The sequence below is a fragment of the Alligator sinensis genome, unplaced genomic scaffold (genome assembly GCF_000455745.1).
Source record: "Alligator sinensis unplaced genomic scaffold, ASM45574v1 scaffold707_1, whole genome shotgun sequence".
Lineage (NCBI taxonomy): Eukaryota > Metazoa > Chordata > Crocodylia > Alligatoridae > Alligator > Alligator sinensis.
This window is the reverse complement of record NW_005842065.1, coordinates 1152244-1171619: the sequence shown is the minus strand read 5'-3', so window position 1 is coordinate 1171619 and position 19376 is coordinate 1152244. Positions and strand designations below refer to the sequence as shown.

General features: G+C 53.4%; 1 protein-coding gene across 12 annotated transcripts in view; it reads left to right on the top strand.

The window, feature by feature from the left end:
• The window catches only part of CC2D1A (coiled-coil and C2 domain containing 1A), a 25538-nt gene extending 6447 nt beyond the window's left edge, over nucleotides 1–19091 (top strand). For 7 of the 12 annotated variants that reach the window (XM_025203809.1, XM_025203806.1, XM_025203808.1 and 4 more), the window contains exons 7-30: nucleotides 245–593; nucleotides 1284–1408; nucleotides 2179–2251; nucleotides 2678–2776; nucleotides 3302–3435; nucleotides 4546–4618; nucleotides 5066–5202; nucleotides 5814–5955; nucleotides 6782–6954; nucleotides 9353–9475; nucleotides 9801–9859; nucleotides 10413–10529; nucleotides 11049–11122; nucleotides 12074–12132; nucleotides 12223–12274; nucleotides 14618–14717; nucleotides 15126–15216; nucleotides 15639–15770; nucleotides 16188–16243; nucleotides 16565–16631; nucleotides 16983–17109; nucleotides 17210–17286; nucleotides 17393–17440; nucleotides 17723–19091. In XM_025203809.1, coding sequence (XP_025059594.1) covers nucleotides 245–593; nucleotides 1284–1408; nucleotides 2179–2251; nucleotides 2678–2776; nucleotides 3302–3435; nucleotides 4546–4618; nucleotides 5066–5202; nucleotides 5814–5955; nucleotides 6782–6954; nucleotides 9353–9475; nucleotides 9801–9859; nucleotides 10413–10529; nucleotides 11049–11122; nucleotides 12074–12132; nucleotides 12223–12274; nucleotides 14618–14717; nucleotides 15126–15216; nucleotides 15639–15770; nucleotides 16188–16243; nucleotides 16565–16631; nucleotides 16983–17109; nucleotides 17210–17286; nucleotides 17393–17440; nucleotides 17723–17743 — 2508 coding nt within the window. In that variant the 3' untranslated portion in view covers nucleotides 17744–19091. The remainder of the gene's footprint in view (nucleotides 1–244; nucleotides 594–1283; nucleotides 1409–2178; nucleotides 2252–2677; nucleotides 2777–3301; nucleotides 3436–4545; nucleotides 4619–5065; nucleotides 5203–5813; nucleotides 5956–6781; nucleotides 6955–9352; nucleotides 9476–9800; nucleotides 9860–10412; nucleotides 10530–11048; nucleotides 11123–12073; nucleotides 12133–12222; nucleotides 12275–14617; nucleotides 14718–15125; nucleotides 15217–15638; nucleotides 15771–16187; nucleotides 16244–16564; nucleotides 16632–16982; nucleotides 17110–17209; nucleotides 17287–17392; nucleotides 17441–17722) is intronic. The other 5 variants (XM_025203817.1, XM_025203816.1, XM_025203815.1 and 2 more) reach the window with 5 other exon arrangements.
• The last annotated feature ends 285 nt before the right edge of the window (nucleotides 19092–19376 follow it).

Genomic DNA, 19376 nt, shown 5'->3' with positions numbered 1-19376 from the left:
GGGGGGCGGGGAAATGAGAGGATGTTGAGGAAAGACTCTGGGTTTCTCATTGCAAATCAAGACTGCAGTTTTCAAGCCACTCTCAGACCAACGCCATTAGCTCCTGCTTTTCCTGCTGGTAGGTTCTTTGCTGACATTCTGGCTAATGTTTCAGCTTCTGTTTTCTCTAGTTTCTGTCTAAAATTGGGATTGAGAGAGACCAGAAGCTTGTAACTTGCCTATCTGTTGACTTTGCTTTTCCCAGACCCTAGAGAACATGGTGACCTCGGTGAGGAAGGGCAAGAAGATTAATGAGGAGGAGATCCCACCCCCAGTGGCTCTTGGGAAGAGTGTGAGTTCACAGCAGTCCTCTTCTCCTGGAACCACACCATCGCTCCAGCCCTCCATCCCTGATGGAAGCTCCAGTCTCCTCAGCCATTCTTCTTTGCAACCGCCTGCGACCACCCCTCCACAGCTGCCCCAGGCAACATCCCCCAAGATGCTACCTCCTGTCCTGCCAAAGCCTAAGGTTCTGCCAGTCCCTGCTTTACTTATCGGATCCCCAGAGATCCTGGAGGAAAAGTCTGTTCCTTTGGCCCCATCTCCCCAGGCAGGTAGGAACAGGAGATCACTTCGTTCTTTCATATTGCAGGGCAGAGAAGGTTGGGCCTGGGGGTATCTTAGAAATCGTACAGAAGTAGCGCTGGAAGGGACCTCCACAGCGTACATCTAGTCCAACACTCTTCTTGGGTAGGATAATCCCTATCCAAACCATCCTATATAAAAAATGTGACACAACACAAGATGATATGCCCTAACCTGCCACAAGTAAAGCAGGGGAACCATGATGGCCAATGTTCTGCTTCTATAAAAGGTTGTTAATATATGCTTAAGAGATCCTAGGTAAAGGGCATGCCCCACTACTACAGAGGAAGGTAAACCCCCCAACCCCAGTCCATGCCAATCTATGGGGGGAAATTCCTTTCTGACCCTAAATGTAGTGTCCATCTGACCCTGGGTGGAGGGACAAGACTGGCTTTAATTCCCAGCAGGAGCATTGGTACAGCCCAGTCACCATCCCTAGCCTGAGCTACAGCCGACACCCAATGCCTCTAAGGAAGGTTTAAAAATGCCCTGACATGTAACAGAAAGGAAAGGGGGCAAACAGCAAAGCCCATAAGCCTAGAAAATACCTATAGTAGAACACAGGCACATCTCTGTGTGATCACATTACCCTGGTACTGCCTTGAGTGACTCTGAAGTTTGTGGAACATGTGCTGACCCTCCATTCTCCCCGTCCTCAGGCTCTGTGAGTTCTGGCCCCCAGGCACTCGTCCAGGCCAGGCAGCGGGAGTACAAGATGGCAGCACTGCGTGCCAAGCAACAAGGCAGCATTGAGGAGGCCACGCAGTACTACCGCATTGCCAAGGTATGTGACTGTCTTGCCATACTCTTAGTCTTTTCCCTGGGTGTGGCTGAGAAGCGAACATAGCCAGGCTACGTGGGGGTACCTGAGCTGAAGGAAGCACCTCATGCCCTAAATGAGGCAGCCTGGTATAGTAGAAAACATGGTGCTGTATCCTGGCTAGTTAGCTGGGGTATGAGATACAGCATGTTAGCACACCACTGTCTCACTCAGCTTCCTCAGCATTGGTTCAGGTCCCCAGCCAAACAGTTGGCCCTCAGTGCTCAGAAGGATGCAGGTAAATAGGCTGGAACTGGAGCTGGGGCTGGGATGTGGACATGTGTGCAACTGTCATCCACTTCAACTATTGGGATGCTCCATACTGAGGTTGAGGTGAGTGCAGAGATTGTCCACAGACCAACTCCAGGCTCCTCCTGACCAAAACAGATAATCCATTGCTTCATTCCTACTTGTTCTGCACTGCTTGGAGAGAGAACCTCTAAAACATAGTTCAACTGCCAAGGCAGGAAGCCAGGAGCCAGGACACCTGGGTTCTGGCTTTAGGAGAAGTGGTCTAATGACTGGAGAAAGTAGGCCTGGTCCCCCAGTGCTTGTTTCAAACCTCAGTCTGCTGGAAAACCCCAGCAAGATGCTCCAGCCCCTTGCCTCAGTTTCCCTACTGTAAGATGGAGCTGGATTTGCAAGGCATCTCCGAAGGTTGGTAAAGCACCACAAGTCCCACGGAAGAGAAGATTCCAGGTAAAACTTACTGTCCCTTGGGCTGTGTCTTTCAGAGCCTCGACCCCATGTTGGAAACTCTGGGTAAGGGCCAGGCAGTGGATTTGGGCAGCTTGCCACCCCCTCCTGGTAAGACCTGATACTCGCTTTTGCCAGCAAGGGCCTCTGGGTTTTGGGAGGGAGGAGGGTTTTTCAAGCTGGCTTTGGCAGTACGAAGGAGGCATGCCCTCCTTGGGCCATCCTAAGATTGCTGTCCTTGGATCTGGGTGGATTCACTCCATGGCTGGAGCAGGACATGGGAGTTGAGTCTCTTTGGTTCTGCTCCAGCTTAGATTTGCCATTTAGCTTTCCTGTAGGGAGAGCAAAGAAGAGGCTTAATGATAAGTTTGGGTGTCTGGCTTAGAATGCGCTGGACAGGGCAAGTGGGTCCTGCTCCTTGAAGAGAGCCTGGAACCTGGCTGGGAAAGCACAGCCTCCCTCCACCTTGATCCTTGAGGCTGATTCCAGCTGCCCCTTCCTTCTGTTGCCCTCTGAGCTGTTCTTTCACCCCTACAGACCAGCTGCCCAAGAAGCTGTTGTCCCCGTGTCCACAGCAGTCCCCAGCAGCAACGCCGGCAGCTACACCCGAACCTAAGTTGGTCTCCCCTGCCTCAGGTGTGGGTTTTTTATAGCTCTGGGGGTACCTCAATGCCCTGTTCACTTTGCAGTTTGCCCCTTATCTCACCTTGCAGGCTGTCAAACTATGGGACCTCTGAGAGGACTAGAAAGCAGCTTCACCCTTTATGGCTGCCATCCAGCCCACCTGCCCTTCCTCCCTAGCCTGTAGCTAGAGGGCAGACTTGCTTTTGAGGGGGAAGAGAGGGTCCATTTCAGATCCCCCCAGTGAGCAGTCTGGAGCTTCAGGCTAACCAGAAAATGTTCATGTCCCCAGGGCTCCTAGGTCCTGGGCATGCTATGCTGGGAGCCTGCTCATTTTCCAGCAGTTGCAGCAGCTGCTATCAATCAGCAGCAACCGTGGGGGAAGGGGTTGGAGATAATGTGCCTAGGGGCTGAATCTTGGTGTGCTGAGGCACCTGCTGTCACAAAAGGGCTGGGGACAGAGTTGTGGGTTTCTGGGAACTGAGAAATGAGTAAAATCAACCTACTTGCTGCATCCCTCCTGCCTTCCTCTCCATGAAGCAGACATCCCCCCACCACCCCGAGACCTAATGGAGGCCCTGCAACAGAGGATGGAGAGGTACAAAACAGCAGCAGCCCAGGCCAAGAGCAAAGGAGATGACCGGAAGGCGAGAATGCATGATCGCATTGTGAAGGTGAGGAACTGGCCCATCCTGGGCCACAGCTTTTCCATAACTACATCCTTCCCCTTTTAAATCCCCTACACCAGGGGTTGTCAACTTGGGATACACATACCCCCAGGGGTACTTGAGAAGACCCTAGGGGGTACATGTGGGCAGGTGGGGTGGGGCACCACCCTGTGCCGCTGCCTCCCAGAAGCAGCCCTGGAGGGGCGGGGGGGTGCCCATGAGGGCAGCAGCGCCCCTCTTCAGGCTGCACAGGTGCCACTCAGCTGGCCAGGCATGGGGGTGGGGGAGGCTTGCATGTGATGGCCACTACCACCTCCCTGCACTGCCACTGCTCTGCATCCAGCCGTGCGCCATCCCCCAACCCCCCCAGCTCCGCATCCAGCTGCCAAGGGTATACTTATTAAAAAGGTTGAAAACCTCTGCCCTACACAATTTCACTTGGCTACTGTGCCTATCGCTTCCTCTTGCTTCTGTGTTCCTGTGCCCTGTTAAACAGCTGCTATGTTCTGCCCCAGAAAAAGCTGCATTTTAGTGGTAGATGAAAAATCCCAGTGTATTTCTCATTCATGGAGTCCATTGGTTTTGCTCAGTATCTTGCAAAGGCAGAGGGTGGAACTGAGTATTAACAAGCAGCACTGTGGCAGAGGAATGAAATCATGGAAGAATGGAAACCTGACCTTGTGGACCCAAACCAAATGCTGGCATGGTTGTAGTCTAATCTGCCATAGATGCCTGGGGCATGGAAGGCAATCCAGTGGACTGTAGAATGAAGTAGCTGTCTTCTGTCACCCTCTGCTGTCTGTCAGCAAAGGGAAAAGAGATAATTGATTAATGCCCTGGAATAAATCTGTGACTATCTATAAAAGACAGAGGCAGCAAGCTGGCCACGTCATTTTGATTTATAGATGCCTCTCCCATAGCAGCTTGCATAGAGTTCCCTTCTCATATCTCTCTCCCTGCCTCCTGGTTCTTGCCTTCTACCTGCATCTTAAGCTGTTTGGGCCTGGGACTTACCTTTTGCTCTGTTTGTACAGTGCCTAACACCTGGCCTCATAGCTTTTGGATTCCTAGGTTGTGACATACTACAAACAGTTTTAGTCATGATTTCCCTTTCAGCAATATCAAGATGCCATCCGGGCCCACAAGACAGGGAAAGCTGTGGAGGTTTCGGAGCTGCCCATCCCACCAGGTATCATCCCAGTTGTCTTTGATGCCAGCTTGGAATAGCACAGAGCGCTTTCTGATACCTTTACACAGGCAAATTTCACTTGGGCCCCAAAGGTAGTTCATTCACAGAACGCATGGTGTTGGCAGCAATAGGTTGGCCTCACCTCTGCATCAGTCACATCCTGGAAGAATGTCCCCTGTAGGTCCTAGAGGGGAGTTAAATCTGTGGCCTCTTCTGCATTTTGGTATGAGCTTTGAGGCGGCCTGTGTTGGGGTGTAACTTGTGCTCAGTGCCTGAGCCTCGCCCTGAGGATTGATGCCCGCAACCTGCCAAGTGGCCTACTCGCTCCCTGTAGTGTGCCATGACTTAGGGGTGTATCTAGTCTCAGTGAGTGGGAACGGGATGACCCTATGGAGAGCTGTGTCAGATCCTCCCAGCCCCCTCTTCACTCTGCCCTCTCTCTATCAGGCTTTCCCCCCATCCAGGGCATGGAGGCTTCGTCAGGGAGCCAGAGCATCGTGGGGGTCCTGCAGACGGCTATGAAACTAGCCAATCAGGAGGATCGACAGAATGATGAGGAGGAGGATGAGATTCAGGAGACAAAGGTCAGATCCTGTCCAGCCAAGAGCCCCTGGTCTGTTAGTGACAAGAGCGATCTGTTCAGAACTTTCCCCACCTTTATTAGCCAATTTTATTCCATGTGGCACCTGCCATGTAGAACCCCGCTGACTGTTTGAGTACTCTGGAACCTGTTTCCTCACCCCTCCTGGGTAACTGGTAGGGGGTGAAATGTAATGTACTGTTAGCCCCACAGCCAAAGAGGAACTCCCTTCCTTCCTCATCCAGCTGACAAATGTGGTGTTTGTCCCTGTTGGATATCAGAACAGGGAGAGATCATTGGGCTGATTCAGTGTCACAAGGCTAATGGGATCTGCTGGTCTGATCTGTGTGTGTACATGTGCATGTGTGGAGATACCGGTCCAGCCCAGGATAGCAGTCCGGCTAGTGTCAGGTGGAATCACAGTGGCACTGTATCAGTGCTGTTCCATCTGGGCTGTGGTATGAGTTTCGTGGCTGACGCCAAGTCACACATCAGCTCAGACACTGTAAACAACAGGCAAGGGCTGTATTTTGTCTGGGCTTTCTCTGTGCACATCGCTGGTGTCTGTTCTGGGCAAAGCAGCTTCACTAACTCTTTTAATTATTCCTGTTTCAGCCCCACCCTGCACTGACAAAGCCAGTTGCTGTGTCCCAGCCCAAACTGCCATCTCAGCCTACTGCCCGGGTATCCTCAGCTGGACCTGCAGCACTGCACCCAGCGGGGACAGCAAAGTCAACCCTCAAGGCCAACACCAGAGGTATGTGGGTTTTCTAGTCTCTGGAATGCCAGTGCCAAGCCTGAGGCTGGTTCTCAACATGGAGTTGTTTCTTTGTGCAGGTAGCCCTTCTCTACCCCTGCCCGCTGATCCCAAGCATGATAGGTGTGGCTCCCAGGCTGCATGTTGGGAGCTGCATTAGAAAATAGAGATATGCATGTTTTAACACTGAGTCAGGCTCCTGCGGTGACTGGTGCTCCCGCGTCTAGGCCAGTTGCAGCATGGAAGTCCATTACAGCACGAGCTGACTACCTCCTGGCTGTTGGAAGTCAAAGGTTCCAATCCTGCAATGATCACATTATCTTCACTCTTGCTCTGAAGCTCTCTGGTGTGGCTTGACAGACAGTCTCCTGCTGCCTGATTCATGTGGCAAGTTACCAGGAGACTGTAACCTCCTTCTCATTACCTCCATTGTCACTTACTCAGACCCACATCTATCCTCCCATACCCCTCTGTTTGCCTGTGAATACACTGAAGGCTGTCTCTTGGTGACAGGTGCTGCCCCATGAGTGATGCAGCAGTTTGGGTGTAACTATCCCAGAGACACCAGGCACCTGGTGTCTGACATTATTGGCCCAGAGCAAAGGCTGTCCCAAATCACAGATGAGCAGTTAATTAGTTAGGTCCCCATGGGTGATGCCAGTGTTGACCACCTTGTGTCCTGAGCTGCAGCCCCCAGAGACAATGGGTGTGGCATTCCCAGTGTACTGATCCCCCTGTTTCTAACTCCTGCTGCCTGTAGTGAGCACGAATGTGAGGTCCATGGAGCTGTTCAGGCATCCTTACCTCCCGTCTCTCACCCCCACAGCTCAGCAGCAGCTGGTGTTCCTAGAGGGCCGGAAGAAGCAGCTGATGCAGGCAGCACTACAGGCCAAACAGAAGAATGACATTGAGGGGGCCAAGCTCTTCCTACGTCAGGCCAAGGGCCTTGACCCAATGATTGAGGCAGCGCAGAATGGCCTGCCCGTGGACATCACTAAGGTGAGGAGGGGAGCTGCCTTCCATGCCACCTCTCTCCACTCCCTCTCCTAATGTGCTGCGCAGCATTGCTGTGTGCCATTCAAACAGTTGCCAGGTCCTGCCCCAGAAGTGGCTGCGATTTTAGCATTGAGTGACAGGCATAGCTTTTACAGGCAGTTTAAGCAGGTTGAGAATTGGGTGACGTGAGCATGGGTGGAATTAGGATTTTGAACTGAGGGGTGCAGGTGGTATAGCCCATTGTCACATAGAACACATTTTTCTCCTATGAAAGAGAAACTAGAAGCTTTACTAATAGGCTAGGAGATGGCATTCTATTACTCAGTTTAAGACCATTTAAAAAAACAAATAGACCTACTGGAATATATGCTAATTTGCTAGATTTATATAAAAACCAAAAAAATAAAATCACAACAAACTAGGCAAAAAATTTTCTAAAGATATAAGTGTGGTCTTAGTCCTGTAGTCATAAAACAAAATCTAGCCTTCTTGAACGTCCTGACAGTGCCTCTTCCTTTAAAAAAGAGAGAATGTTGTAAACACCTGTGGAGTGGAGAGAGATTAGCAGCAATCTGGCAGATGATAATAAGCTATAAAGTCAATGGACTCTCAGCTCTGCCTGAATAGCACCAGGGCGTTGGTTTCCCCGCAGGAATCAAAGGTGGGGAGCAACTATACAGATTGGAGGACTGGACCAAAAGAAATGTCATGAGGTTCAGTGAGGACAAGTGGCAATTCCTGCACATAGGGCAGAACATTCCCATGCATCAGTACAGACTGGGGACCAACTAGCTAAGCAACAGCTCTGCAGAAAAGGGCCTGTGGGTTACAGTGGACAATCACAGAATCATAGAAAATGAGGGTTGGAAGGAACTTCAAGAGGTCATCCAGTCCAACCCCTCGGCTCAAAGCAGGACCATCCCCAACTAGATCATCCCAGCCAAAGCTTTGTCTATAAGCTGAATAGGAGACAATAAGCTGAATAGGAGCCAACAGTGTGCCCTTGTTGCCAAGAAGGTTAGCAGCATTCTCAGCTGCAATAGTAGGAGCATTGCCAGATTGAGGGGAGTGATTCTTTCTCTCTGTTTGGCACTAGTGAAGCCACATCTGGAATGCTGTGTCCAGTTTTGGGTCCCCCAATACAGAAAGGATGTAGTCAAATTGGAAAGAGTCTAGCGGAGGGCAGTGAAAATGGTTAGGGGACTGGGGCACATGACTTGTGAGGAGACGTTGAGGGAACTGTGTTTATTTAGTCTGGAGAAGACTGAGGGGGAATTTAACTGCAGTCTTCAACTACCTGAAGAGTGGTTAAAAAGAGGATGGAGCTAGACTGTTCTCAGTGGTTGTAGATGACAGAATAAGGAGTAAGGGTCTTAAGTTGCAGCAGAGGATTTTAGGTTAGATATCAGGAAAAACTTTTTCATCTGGAGGGCTAGTAAAGCACTGGAACAGGCTACCCAGAGAGGTTGTAGAATCTCCATTGTTGGAGACCCGTGTAGATAAAGCCTTGGCTGGGATGATATAGTTGGGATGGGATGATATAGTTGGGATGGTCCTGTGTGGAGCAGGGGGTTGGACTAGATCAGCAGTTCTCAGCCAGGGGTCTGCAGCCCCCTGGGTGGCTGGGAGCAGGTTTCAGGGGGTCCACCCAGCCTGGCCCAGCATGGGGAGAAGCTGCCTTGGTCCCCCAGGCTGAAACAAGTCCTGAAGAAGGGGAGGCCCACATTGCCTGGCCCTACAGCCCCCATCTTGCAGGCAGCACTGTGGATAGGTGGGAGAGGTTCTGCACTGCTGCTACTCAGGTGAGTGGGGCCCCATGGCTCCCTGCTGCCAAGCCCCACCTGCTGCACCCCAGGGCCATGCAGGTGGGGCTGGGGAACCAGGCCAGTCCTCAAGAAGAAAAAGGTTGATAACCCTGGACTAGATGACTTCCTGAGGTCCTTTCCAACCCTAATTTTCAGTGATTCTACATACTTCTGCATCCCCCGTGGATTCACTCCTGCACATGAGCACTTTCCTTCTGGCGCTGTTATAACAGGTGCTGGCTTAAACTGGCTGCTCCAGGCAAGATCTCTGTAGTTAGTGGGCTGCCTCATCTCCCCCTTGGGAGGCAGGGGTTCAGTGTCTGACTGTCTCAGCCAGCCTGGCTGCATGTGAGTGTTCCCAGGTGTGTGTCCCAGCTTGGGTGCCACCACTTCAGATTTCTCAGCTCTGACCTGAAATCAAGCTGGGGCTTTTGTTGAGTTCTGAACCCTTGACTCTGGACCACCAACATCTCTGCCTTCCAGGATGGCCATCTCATGGAATGCAGGGAATTGGAGGTCAGTTTTCAGAGTAGTTCTGTGCAGATGCAATGCTCCTGGAAGCTGCAGGCTGCTGTGACCCATATCTCCTGTTACAGGTACCCCAGGTCCCAGCAAACAAGGAGGAATTCACATTTGTGCCCTGCCGTGGGGTCAGCATCCCCTCAGAGGCAGCCAGCCAGTATGTGGAGCTCATGAAGCTGATGAGACATCAGCATGAGGTAAAGGGGGCCTCAGCCAGGAAGAGCAGGATTTGGAAGGGCGTGCTGCCAATCTCTGCTGGGCAGAAGCCACAGGAGGCCTCATGCCTCCTGTGGCATGTTGGATGGTGAAGGCCTGTGGGAGAAGGAAAGAACAGGCTATGAGGCAGGACCAGGGGAGAAGGGTTCTGCCCCAGCCTTGGGTGGTTTGCCTGTCTGGTATGTGGGCACAAGGATGCTTATCTCAGAGGAGGTGACAACTCTTTGTGTGTTCACGTCCATGTGTGCATGCATGTGTGGAGGGCACTGGGGCCTGTAACCTTCTCTCCTGTGTCCTCCATCCCAGATGTGCATGAATTACTCCAAGCAGTTCACTCATCTGGGCAGCATCGCAGAAACCATCAAGTAAGTGCATCTTCCAGGGCATAGCTCCCAGCCCCTGTCTTCAGCACTTGCTTCCACACTGGCAGAGCCATGAGACAGTGGCAAAGCTGCACAGAGGGCCTCTGCGGTGCCCCCTTCCTGGCTGGTTTCCATATGGGAGTCATGTGTCTTTCACTCCTTGCCTTCCTTCCCCCCCGCCCCCCCCCAGCTTTGCTGCCAGTCATCCTCTTTGTTGAGGGTCTTGGCCTTTTTAGGGGCTTGACAGATCCAAGGCCTGGACTGTTTGTCCAAGCCCCGTTGTCCAAGGTAGATTCCAACATGGGTAGTTCTTTTCTGCCTTCCTGCAATCCCTCTGTATTACACAGGACTTGTTACTGTGTGCTGTTAAACAGCTTGAAAGGTGGCTGCATTTTAGCAGCCAGTGAGAATCCTGTTGAAATACAGCATGTGAACCACTGGGAAGAAGGGGGTTCTGTTAGGAAGATGAAAGGGGTAACTTTTTTTGGCACTGGCCCCAGGGCATAGCACAGGCCCTGGGGAAGGGTGCAGGAATATCCTGTTCCTTCTGTCCCAGGTTTGAGAAGATGGCTGAAGATTGCAAGCAAAGCACGGAGATCTTGAAACAAGCATATGCCAAAGGCCTCCCAGTGCCCAAGTACCACTATGAGCAACGGACCTTCACTGTGGTCAAGTATGTTCACTCCTGGCTTGGGCTTCTGACTGTCCTGTCCCTTGTTCCTGTGAGTGGGAAGGAAGAAACCAAGATCCCTTCCAGGCTGTGAAGCTATGCTAGGGCTTTGTCCCAGGGTCATCAATTTGGGAAGAACCCAGTTATATCCACATCCCTTTGCCTAGGGTTCTCTGGAGCAGAATATCAGATCCTAGGCCTTGCCTGGGACCATGCCCAGAGGCCACGTTGAGTGTATACATGTTTTGTCCTTCTCCCTGGCTAATTCTGTGTGCTGTCTTGCAGCTGAGTCATGTGCTTGGCTAGATCTGGTATCTGCAGAGCTGAGGTCTGGGTGTGAAGGCACCTGCTGCTCTTTGCCTCAGTGTACTCACCAGCAAAGAGGAGAGCATGCCCTTCTTATAGAGTTACTTGTAGCAGGGCAGTGTGGGGGCTGTGCTTGTACTGAGACCCCATAGGAGCCCTCGGCCCTGGGCTGGACCTCAGCATGACACAGCCTTCTTTCTGCCTTGCTCTTTGTAGGATCTTCCCCGAGCTGAACAGCAATGACATGATCCTCTGTATCGTGAAAGGTGTCAACCTCCCGGCTCCCCCAGGTACAACCACGAGGGGAGGGGGGTGTGAACATCAATCCCTGAACTGGGAAAGGTTGCCTGGGGTGGGGGCAGCTAAGCTACCAGCTGGAGGCACAGTATGTCACCCACATGCCTCACCTGCTCCAGGGTCACCCAGTCAGGGGCCCATTTACTACTGCTTGTTAATTGTGTCTGATAACAGGCCCTGGGTACTGCTGGGAATGGCACCTGCTGTCACTGATGCCCCTTGCCACTCTCGCCTGGCCATTCAGTCAATGTGCCAGGGACACTGCCAAGCAGAGCTGGAAGAGGGCTCCAGATGCAGATGGGGGGTGTGGTCTCATGATTGCCATGAATGAGGTCTCCACCACAACCTTTGCAGAGCTGTTTAAATTGTTCTGTGCTGTCTGTGCAAGGAGGATTGAGATGGAGGCTGTGGGGAGGTTGTGCTTGAAGATCCTTGCATGATACCGATGGCAGGGCAGGGAGCTCCACCCTGGAAAGGATTCGGGCACAAGGTTTGTGGTCTCTGCCTCCCACATATTCCCTGCCTGGATGTGTTGCTCTGCATTTGGTCCCTGTGCCTCCTCCAGTGCTCTTCAATGCCCAACTGCCTCTCCAGCATTATTTAGTCATCCTCAGGCACTGCTGAGCCAGGTCAGTGCCCTTGTCCCTGTTATCAGTGGGGAATGGCAGCCCTTAATATTGAGAGAAAAACTTAAATAGTAGCTGAATAGAGATGTTCCAGCCAGCCGGGGGAAAGCCTGGATGCCTCTGCATAGTTTGCACCTGTGTCTCTAGCAGCCACTTCAGACATCCCAAGGCCTGCAGTTGGGTTCCTTTTTGGCTTTTGCTGAATACACTGTCTCCCTCTGAACTGGGAGCTGCAGGGTGGTGGTGCCCTGAAGGGACACAGGAGCCTTGGGATTACTGCTTCCCCCAGGGTCTGATGGCTGCTCTGTATCTCTCCAGGCGTGGCCCCCAATGACCTGGATGCCTTCGTGCGCTTTGAGTTCCCCTACCCCAATGCGGTGAGTTGGCCTGGCCCAGCCTGACCATGGTGGCTTCCCCAGCTCCAGGTGTGGGGCCATCTTCCCATCCTCTCCCATCTTGTCATGTAGGAAGAAGCTCAGAAGGAAAAGACTGGTGTAATCAAGAACACAGATTCACCTGGTGAGTTCCACCCTGGGGGTCTGGGCAGACCAGAGGCACTGCATGCGTGGGGGGAGGGGAACTGTATCAATCTGATCTTTGCAAATGAGACTGAGCCCAGATAACATACAATCCCCTCTCCCATTGTGATTTGGGTGGTAGGGGAGAGAGGGGTTGTCTCCCCAGATAGTGGTAATGTTCTCCTAGACTTGGTCTTGGCCAAAGGAGATGATCTGGCAAGTGACTTGAATATGGAGGGTAACCTGGGTGACAGTGACCACGAAACCATCACATTCACTGTCCGTTGCAAGGCAAGCAAATCAGCTATCAGAGTTGAAGTTTTGGACTTCAGAAAAGCAAATTTCAACAGGCTCAGGCCAACAGTAGGGGAAGCACTGTGGGACCAGGGACCGAAGGTGAAAGGAGTGCATGAAGTGTGGTTGTTCCTCAAGTACATGATCCTCAAAGTACAAAAGAAGTCCATTCCCATGCAGAGGAAAGGTAGCAGAAGGGCTGGTAAGCCCTCTTGGCTTAATAGAGATATCATGGTCCTTTTGAAAAAAGAAGAAAGAGGTGCTACAAACAAATGGAAGCTTAGGACAGTCCCCCAGGAGGACTATACAACAATGGCCCACACTTGTAGGGAGCAGACTAGAAAGGCTAGGCAGCAACTAAATTCAAACTAGCAACAGAAATCAAGGACAATAAGAAGTCCTTCTTTAGGTGTGTAGGAAATGGGAGGAAAACAAATGGAAGTGTGGGGCCATTAATTAACTCAGGACAGCTGGTTACAAACACTCAGGAGAAAACTGAACTCCTGAATGACTACTTTGCTTTGGTATTTCACCGGACTAAGGGGAAAATCATGCTAGAGTACAGAATGGGCATAGTGGGAATGGCCATCTTCCTACTGTTGACATTGAGCTGGTGTGTGATCAGTTAGAAAAATTAGACATTTATAAGTTAGCAGGACTGGATTAACTTAATCCAAGAGTGTTGAAGGAGCTGGCCAAAGTCATTGCGAAACTCTTCCAGAACTCGTGACACTCAGGGGAGGTCCCTGAAGACTGAAAGAGGGCTAATGTTGTGCCCATCTTCAAGAAGGGGAAGAGAAAGGACCTGGGAAACTATAGGCCAATTAACAGTTATTTGGATGTGGGGATGAAGAACTCACTGGCCAAGTTCGTGGACAACACCAAGGTATAGGGGAGCATGATCATGGTTGAAGATAGGCTGCAGATACAGGCAAGTTGGGCAGATCGGAACCAGATGAAATTCAACATTGTAAAGTGCTCCAACTGGGGACAAACAATCCCCAACATACTTGCAGGCTCAGTGGTGCCAAACTGACTAGCACCATGACTGAAATAGACCTGGGGTAAGAATAGACCATAGTATGAATATGAGCCATCAGTACAATGCTGTAGCCAGCAGGGCAAACAATACTCTGGCATACATCAACCGATTCATCTCAAGCAAAACCAAGGAAATGATTCTTCCACTTTACTCGGCATTGGTGAGACTGCAGCCGGAGTACTGCATCCAGTGTTGGGCGCCACATTTTCAACAAAGATGTGGAAAAACTTGAGAGAGTCCAGAGAAGAACCACCCATATGATTAGATCTTTGCAAGGCAAGCCATACGAGGGACTTGCATCTCTTCAGCCTAAAAAAGAGAAGGCTGAGAGGGGACTTGGTAGTAAATTACCGCTACATTGGGGAATACATGAAGGGCTTGGTAAACAACTGTTCACCAAGGCACCCTTGGGGAAAACTAGGAGCAATGGCCGCAAACTCCTGGAAGACAATTTCAGGTTTAACACTAGGAAAAACTTCTTCACAGTTAGGGTTTCCAGACTGTAGAATAATCTCCCTCCAGAGGTGATGCAGTCACCCACCCTGGAAATCTTCAAGAGGAGACTGGACGGTCACCTTGCTGGGGTTGCTTGACCCCAGTTGTCTTTCCTGCCTAGTGCAGGGGGACTGGACCCGATGATCTTGTGAGGTCCCTTCTAGCCCCTTAGATTCGTAGACTGTATGTGAAGGATGTAGAGGATAATGTCTCTGGAGAGTCTCCAGCCAGTGCCATTTGGTCATCGTCTTCAGAAATGCAGCAGTGTACTGAAAACCAGGATGCCGGGGTTCCATTCCCTGTTCTGCTGCAGACCCTGTGACAGCCCCCCAGGCTGCCTCTCTCTTATGTGTGGGAGGAAGGGGCATTGGGGCTTGACATCAAATGCCACAAAGTTCTAGGGGCATTATTTATCACCATGCAAAGCTGCCTGAGCCCTGGCCCTGCTGCCAAGGGCTCTGGGCCTGGTGCATGACACCAATGCAGTGACATGCCATCTGTTTCACCTGGCAGAGTTCAAGGAGCAGTTCAAGCTGTGCATTAACCGAGGCCACCGAGGGCTCAAGAGGATCCTGCAGACCAAAGGCATCAAGTTCGAGGTTCTCCACAAAGGGTGAGTGAGGCACGGGTGGCAGGGTAGGCACCAGTGGCACTGTGGAACCTTCCTGCAGCCTCGCAAAGAGCAGGGCTGACTGGGCATCATGGGTCACAAGTGCTGCCATGGTGCCAAGAGAGATTTGTCAAGGGGGGTGGCGGCATGTGGCTGCCACTGTTTCCAGCCTCCTCACCATGCTAAGTCCATAGCGCTCATCTCCTGTGGTCTAGAAGAGACTCGGGGCTCTCCCCTTCTGCTGGGGGAGGATGTCTGGGTTGGGGGTGGGAACCCTTTGTCAGTCTGACGCTGCTTGTTGGGTCGAAAGGGGTGCAGGCAGCAGGGAAGGGGCCCAGAGACAGAGGCTCCCTGCCCGGGTAGAGGGGGTGCTGTGGCTGAACATGGTCACATGCCCATCCTTCCCCCCAGTGGGCTGTTCAAGACAGACCGCATCGTGGGCACCGCACAGCTTAAGCTGGAGGCACTGGAGACAACCTGCGAGGTCCGGGAGATCATTGAGGTGAGAATGCACCAGTGTCTGACTGTCCCCAGCCCACGCTGGCTGTGGCTACAACAGGCACAGGAATCCTTACCAGCTGCTTCCCCCCCATCTCTGTTCAATGCCGGGCTTGCCATGGTTCTGAAGATAGCATCAGTGGAAATGGGCCAGGAGTCAATCGCTCTGGGGTGGGGCAGAATTCTGGTCCCCTTGGATGTGGTGTTTCACTGCCTGCCTACCTGCCTATATGAGGTTCTAACCATCCTCTGGGGGCTTTGCAGGGAGGAGGTTTGCTGGTTGGGGAGCCGGAGGCCTGGGCCAGAGAGGCAGAGTGTTGGGCTGACTCAGCTATGTCCACGGGTGGGTGGGAGGGCAGCTCCTGCTTGGCTCTCATCCGGGTTCCAGTCCTGGATGGATGCGGTTCCTTCCTCAACTGTGCCCAGCTCCTGGATAGCCGGCGGCCCACAGGTGGGAAGTTGGAGGTGATCGTGCGCCTGAGGGAGCCTCTGAGCTCCCAGCAGCTGGAGACAAAGACAGAGAAGTGGCTGGTCATTGACCCGCTGACTGTGCCATCGGTATGTGGGTGCTGTTCTGCCAGGGCTGGGGGACCTGGGCTCTGCTCCTCCCAGAGTCCAGATGGGCTGGGGAGGGGGTGAGGCCCTGCCTGCTGGTCAGGTCTGGCTTGGCCATAGCCCAGGCCTGAGTCCTGGGGCTCACCAGGAGGGTGGGTTTCACAGCATAGAGCAGGGACTTGATGGAAAAAAGTCCAGGCCAGAGCTGCCCTGAGCTACAGTGGGTCCCCAGGGCTCCCCCTGCCCCCCCTTGGGGAGGGCTTCAGCCTGAGAAATCCAAGTCCTTGCTCCATATCCAGCTCTCCTTGCCTCAGTTTCCCCATCTGAAGGGTGAAAATGACCCTGTCCCCCATTTCCTAACATGCATTGTCAGCGGGTAGAGGTTGCAGCAACTCTAATGAAACCTGCCTCCTCCTACAGGTCACCATCCCCAGAGCCAAACCTGCTGCAGCTCCAGCAGGGGATATGGGCAGCAGGTAGGTGTGGCTCCTGCTGCTGAGGCTGGGTTTGCTGGGGAGTGTGTGGCAGGGGTGGAAATCTCTGTGTTGGGAGCAAGGTGCTGTGTTTGTTCTGGTCCCTGTCACTCATGTACTGTGGTATTTAGCCAGCTGCCCCACCTCCTGTGCCTCAGTTTCCCTTGCCATGGAGGACCGGCATTCAGCCCCCAGCTCTGGGGTGAGCGGTGCTGGTTCAGAGATCTCTAGGGGAGCCAGAGCATGGGGACATCCTGGGGCTCTCCAACCCGTAGTCACTTGCCTCTCTCCTGGCATTAACCAGAGCTCGGGTCTCTCCCTCAGCAGAGCTGCCCCTGCCCTGCCCAGCCTCAACATCCTGGCCTTTGACAGGGACAAGCTGGAGAAGAAGGTGAGCATGATGCTGCATCCCACCCTGCGGGGCCTTGGACAGGGCTGTGCTGGGCCAAGGGAGCTGTTCCAGGAGGGGGCCAGCACAAGAGCTGGGTAAAAAGAACCCAGGCATCTAACTCACTGCCTACCTTTCCTATTGTGGGTGAGCAGGCTGCCACCATGCCTCTGGGCCTGGCAGCTGGAGGGGGTGGATGCTGGTTGGCTCTAAGCTTTGGCCTTGTTAAGGGCAGGGGGCTTTGAGCTGAAGGGGCAGACGGGGGCAGGGGCTCTGGGCACTGTCAGCAGAGGGGTAGGGGCAGCTCCCCCAGCAAGACCACATAGCCAAGAACCTGTCTGCCCTTGCTGACAGATGCTGGCCTACAAGCAGGCACACCAGACAGTGCCCAACGAGCTGATGGAGCAGCACCGGGAGCTTGCTCAGCGCAGCCAGCGGCTGCGAGCCCAGTTCGCACAGGGGGGGGCCGTCTTCCGCAAAGGTAAAAGCTCAGGGCTCGTAGCATGGCTCTGTTGTCGGTGGGCTGGTGGGGAGTACCTTGGAACCAGCTGAACTGAAGCCTCCCTCTTCACCCCTCCCAGAGTACATGACACAGCTGGAGCGGTACCTGTACCTGTACACAGAGGCAGCACGGCGGCTTGGCACTGAGGGCAACAGGGTAAGGAGGCTGCTCACCTGATGGAGCTGGGGTAGGAGCCCCATGGAGAGGGTGGGGGAGTGGAGGCTCTTGCTGGCTGATGCCTGATGCTGGCTGTGTTCAACAGGATGCCGCCAAGGAGGCACTGTACAAGAGGAACCTTGTGGAGAGTGAGGTGAGGAGGGTGTGGTGAGGGCCTGGGGTCCTAGACTCCCCCTAGAGTAGGCATGGTTGGTTGGGACACTTCTTCCCTGCCCCCACTTAGCTAGGATCCCTGCTAGGAAAGCAGGGAAGCTTCTATCCTCACCCCTCAGCTGACACTGCCCATCAGGCATGACCTATGGGGGTGGGAGATGCTTTATAGACCCAGCCAGGGCCTCCCAAGCCCTTGGACCCCTCAAGGCAGGGGGGTCTTGCTCCCTCATTTCTCAGCCTCATGCTTGTCTTTATGTTCCAGCTGCAGAAGCTCCGCAGATGAAGCCCTGGGTGTCCACAGGCCTGGGGCAAAATGGCCCATCCCCTCCATGCACACACTCCACCCCACCTGCTCCAATGCCCCTGCCTGCTGGGGAAAGGCAGGCAGACACTGGCTGGATAAGGGTGTCTCTTTCTGGAGCAGGGGGCAGAGTTAAGCGGAGTGGTGGACGGAGCAGGGCTGGAGACTGAACCTCCATCTCTCCCCGTTGTGCTGGATGCTGGCTTTGGGAGGGGGCTGTCCCCCACCTCTCTCTAAGATGGTGAGGGATGGGATTAAAGCCCCTGCCTTCTTCCCCTCCTCCTCTTCCTGAGATGCAGCTGCAAGCCCTGCTGGAGGCAGGGGGAACTCAGACAGCCCGCATGACAATCACAGCATCCCTTGCCCCTCTGAGGCTGGACAGCTCTCGGCATGGGCACTTTACTCATGGGGCTAAGGCCGTGCCCTGAGCTCTGACCTTAAGGGTGAGAGTGAGAGGGGAAGCCCATTTTGTTCAGCCACAGAAGGGCTTTGCCGCCTTCTTCACCTACTCCCGAGGGCTGACACAGGCCTGGGGGGAATGGGGAGCATGGCAGGGTGCTGGGCACGAGAGCTTGGGGTGTCCCCCCTAATTCTCCAGCTATGACAATCATGGGAGCCTGGGTGGGAGATTGCCATCCTGCCCCCCAGCCGGTGGGAATAGCCCTGTAGAACCTGGCACTTTGGAACCAGCTGACACTAAAGACATCATCCCCCCTACCTCCCCAGGCAGCCAAGCATTAACCTTCTCGCACAGTGCTTCCCTGTGCATCGCACTTTGCTGCTTCACCCCAGGCCCTTGGCCTGCCTGGGGTGGCAAGTGCTACCAGGTGGGGGGTGGGGGAGATGGAAACAGGTCCATGGCTGCCACAGCATCCTCTGAGAGAGGTGCTGGGCCATTTTTTTGCTGCGCTCAAGATTCCTCCAGAAGGGCCTGGTTGCTGGGGAGTGATACAGTAGCCACATCCCTTGCCCCCTGAACCACAGGGTCCAGGCCCAGCTTCCTAGATGTAGGCATATGAGTGCAGGCATTGGGTATGCCTAGGGAGCAGCAGCTGGTGATAAAGCAGCCATGGAAATGGGTTGATCTCTGCACATGGAGGCAGTGGAGGGTGGGAGGGTGTACAGAAGGGGGCAGCAGTGGTGCTACTGCCAACTCTCCAGACCTTCCTGACTCTCCAGACCTTCCTGGGGCAATAGTGCCCAGCCTGCATGCGCTGTAAGTGCCTGTCCCAGGGGCTTCAGCCCTGGGCCTGAGAGCAAGAGGGCGGCACTAGCCGCAGCAGATTTATTTTGTGAGAGATGCAAATGGATTAAAGTTTTTAAGGTAAAATAAGAAAAAGACTTTCTTTTCCCTTGATAAGCCCCATGCCTGGCCTGGAGCTAAGGCATCGAACTGCCTGCAGCTGCTGCTGTATTTTTCCCCACCCCTGCCTCTTGCTGTCTCCTGCATGAGGTGCATGCTGGGCTGTGCCCTGGTGGGAGCAGGCAAGACCTGCTGGAGTGCAGCCCCTGGGCAAGCAAGGTGTGAGAGAGCGAGTGATTCCTGGATGTTCCCCAGACACTTAGATTTCATCCCCTTGTGGGGCCCAGGGCTACCCCTAGTCTGAGGGAACCA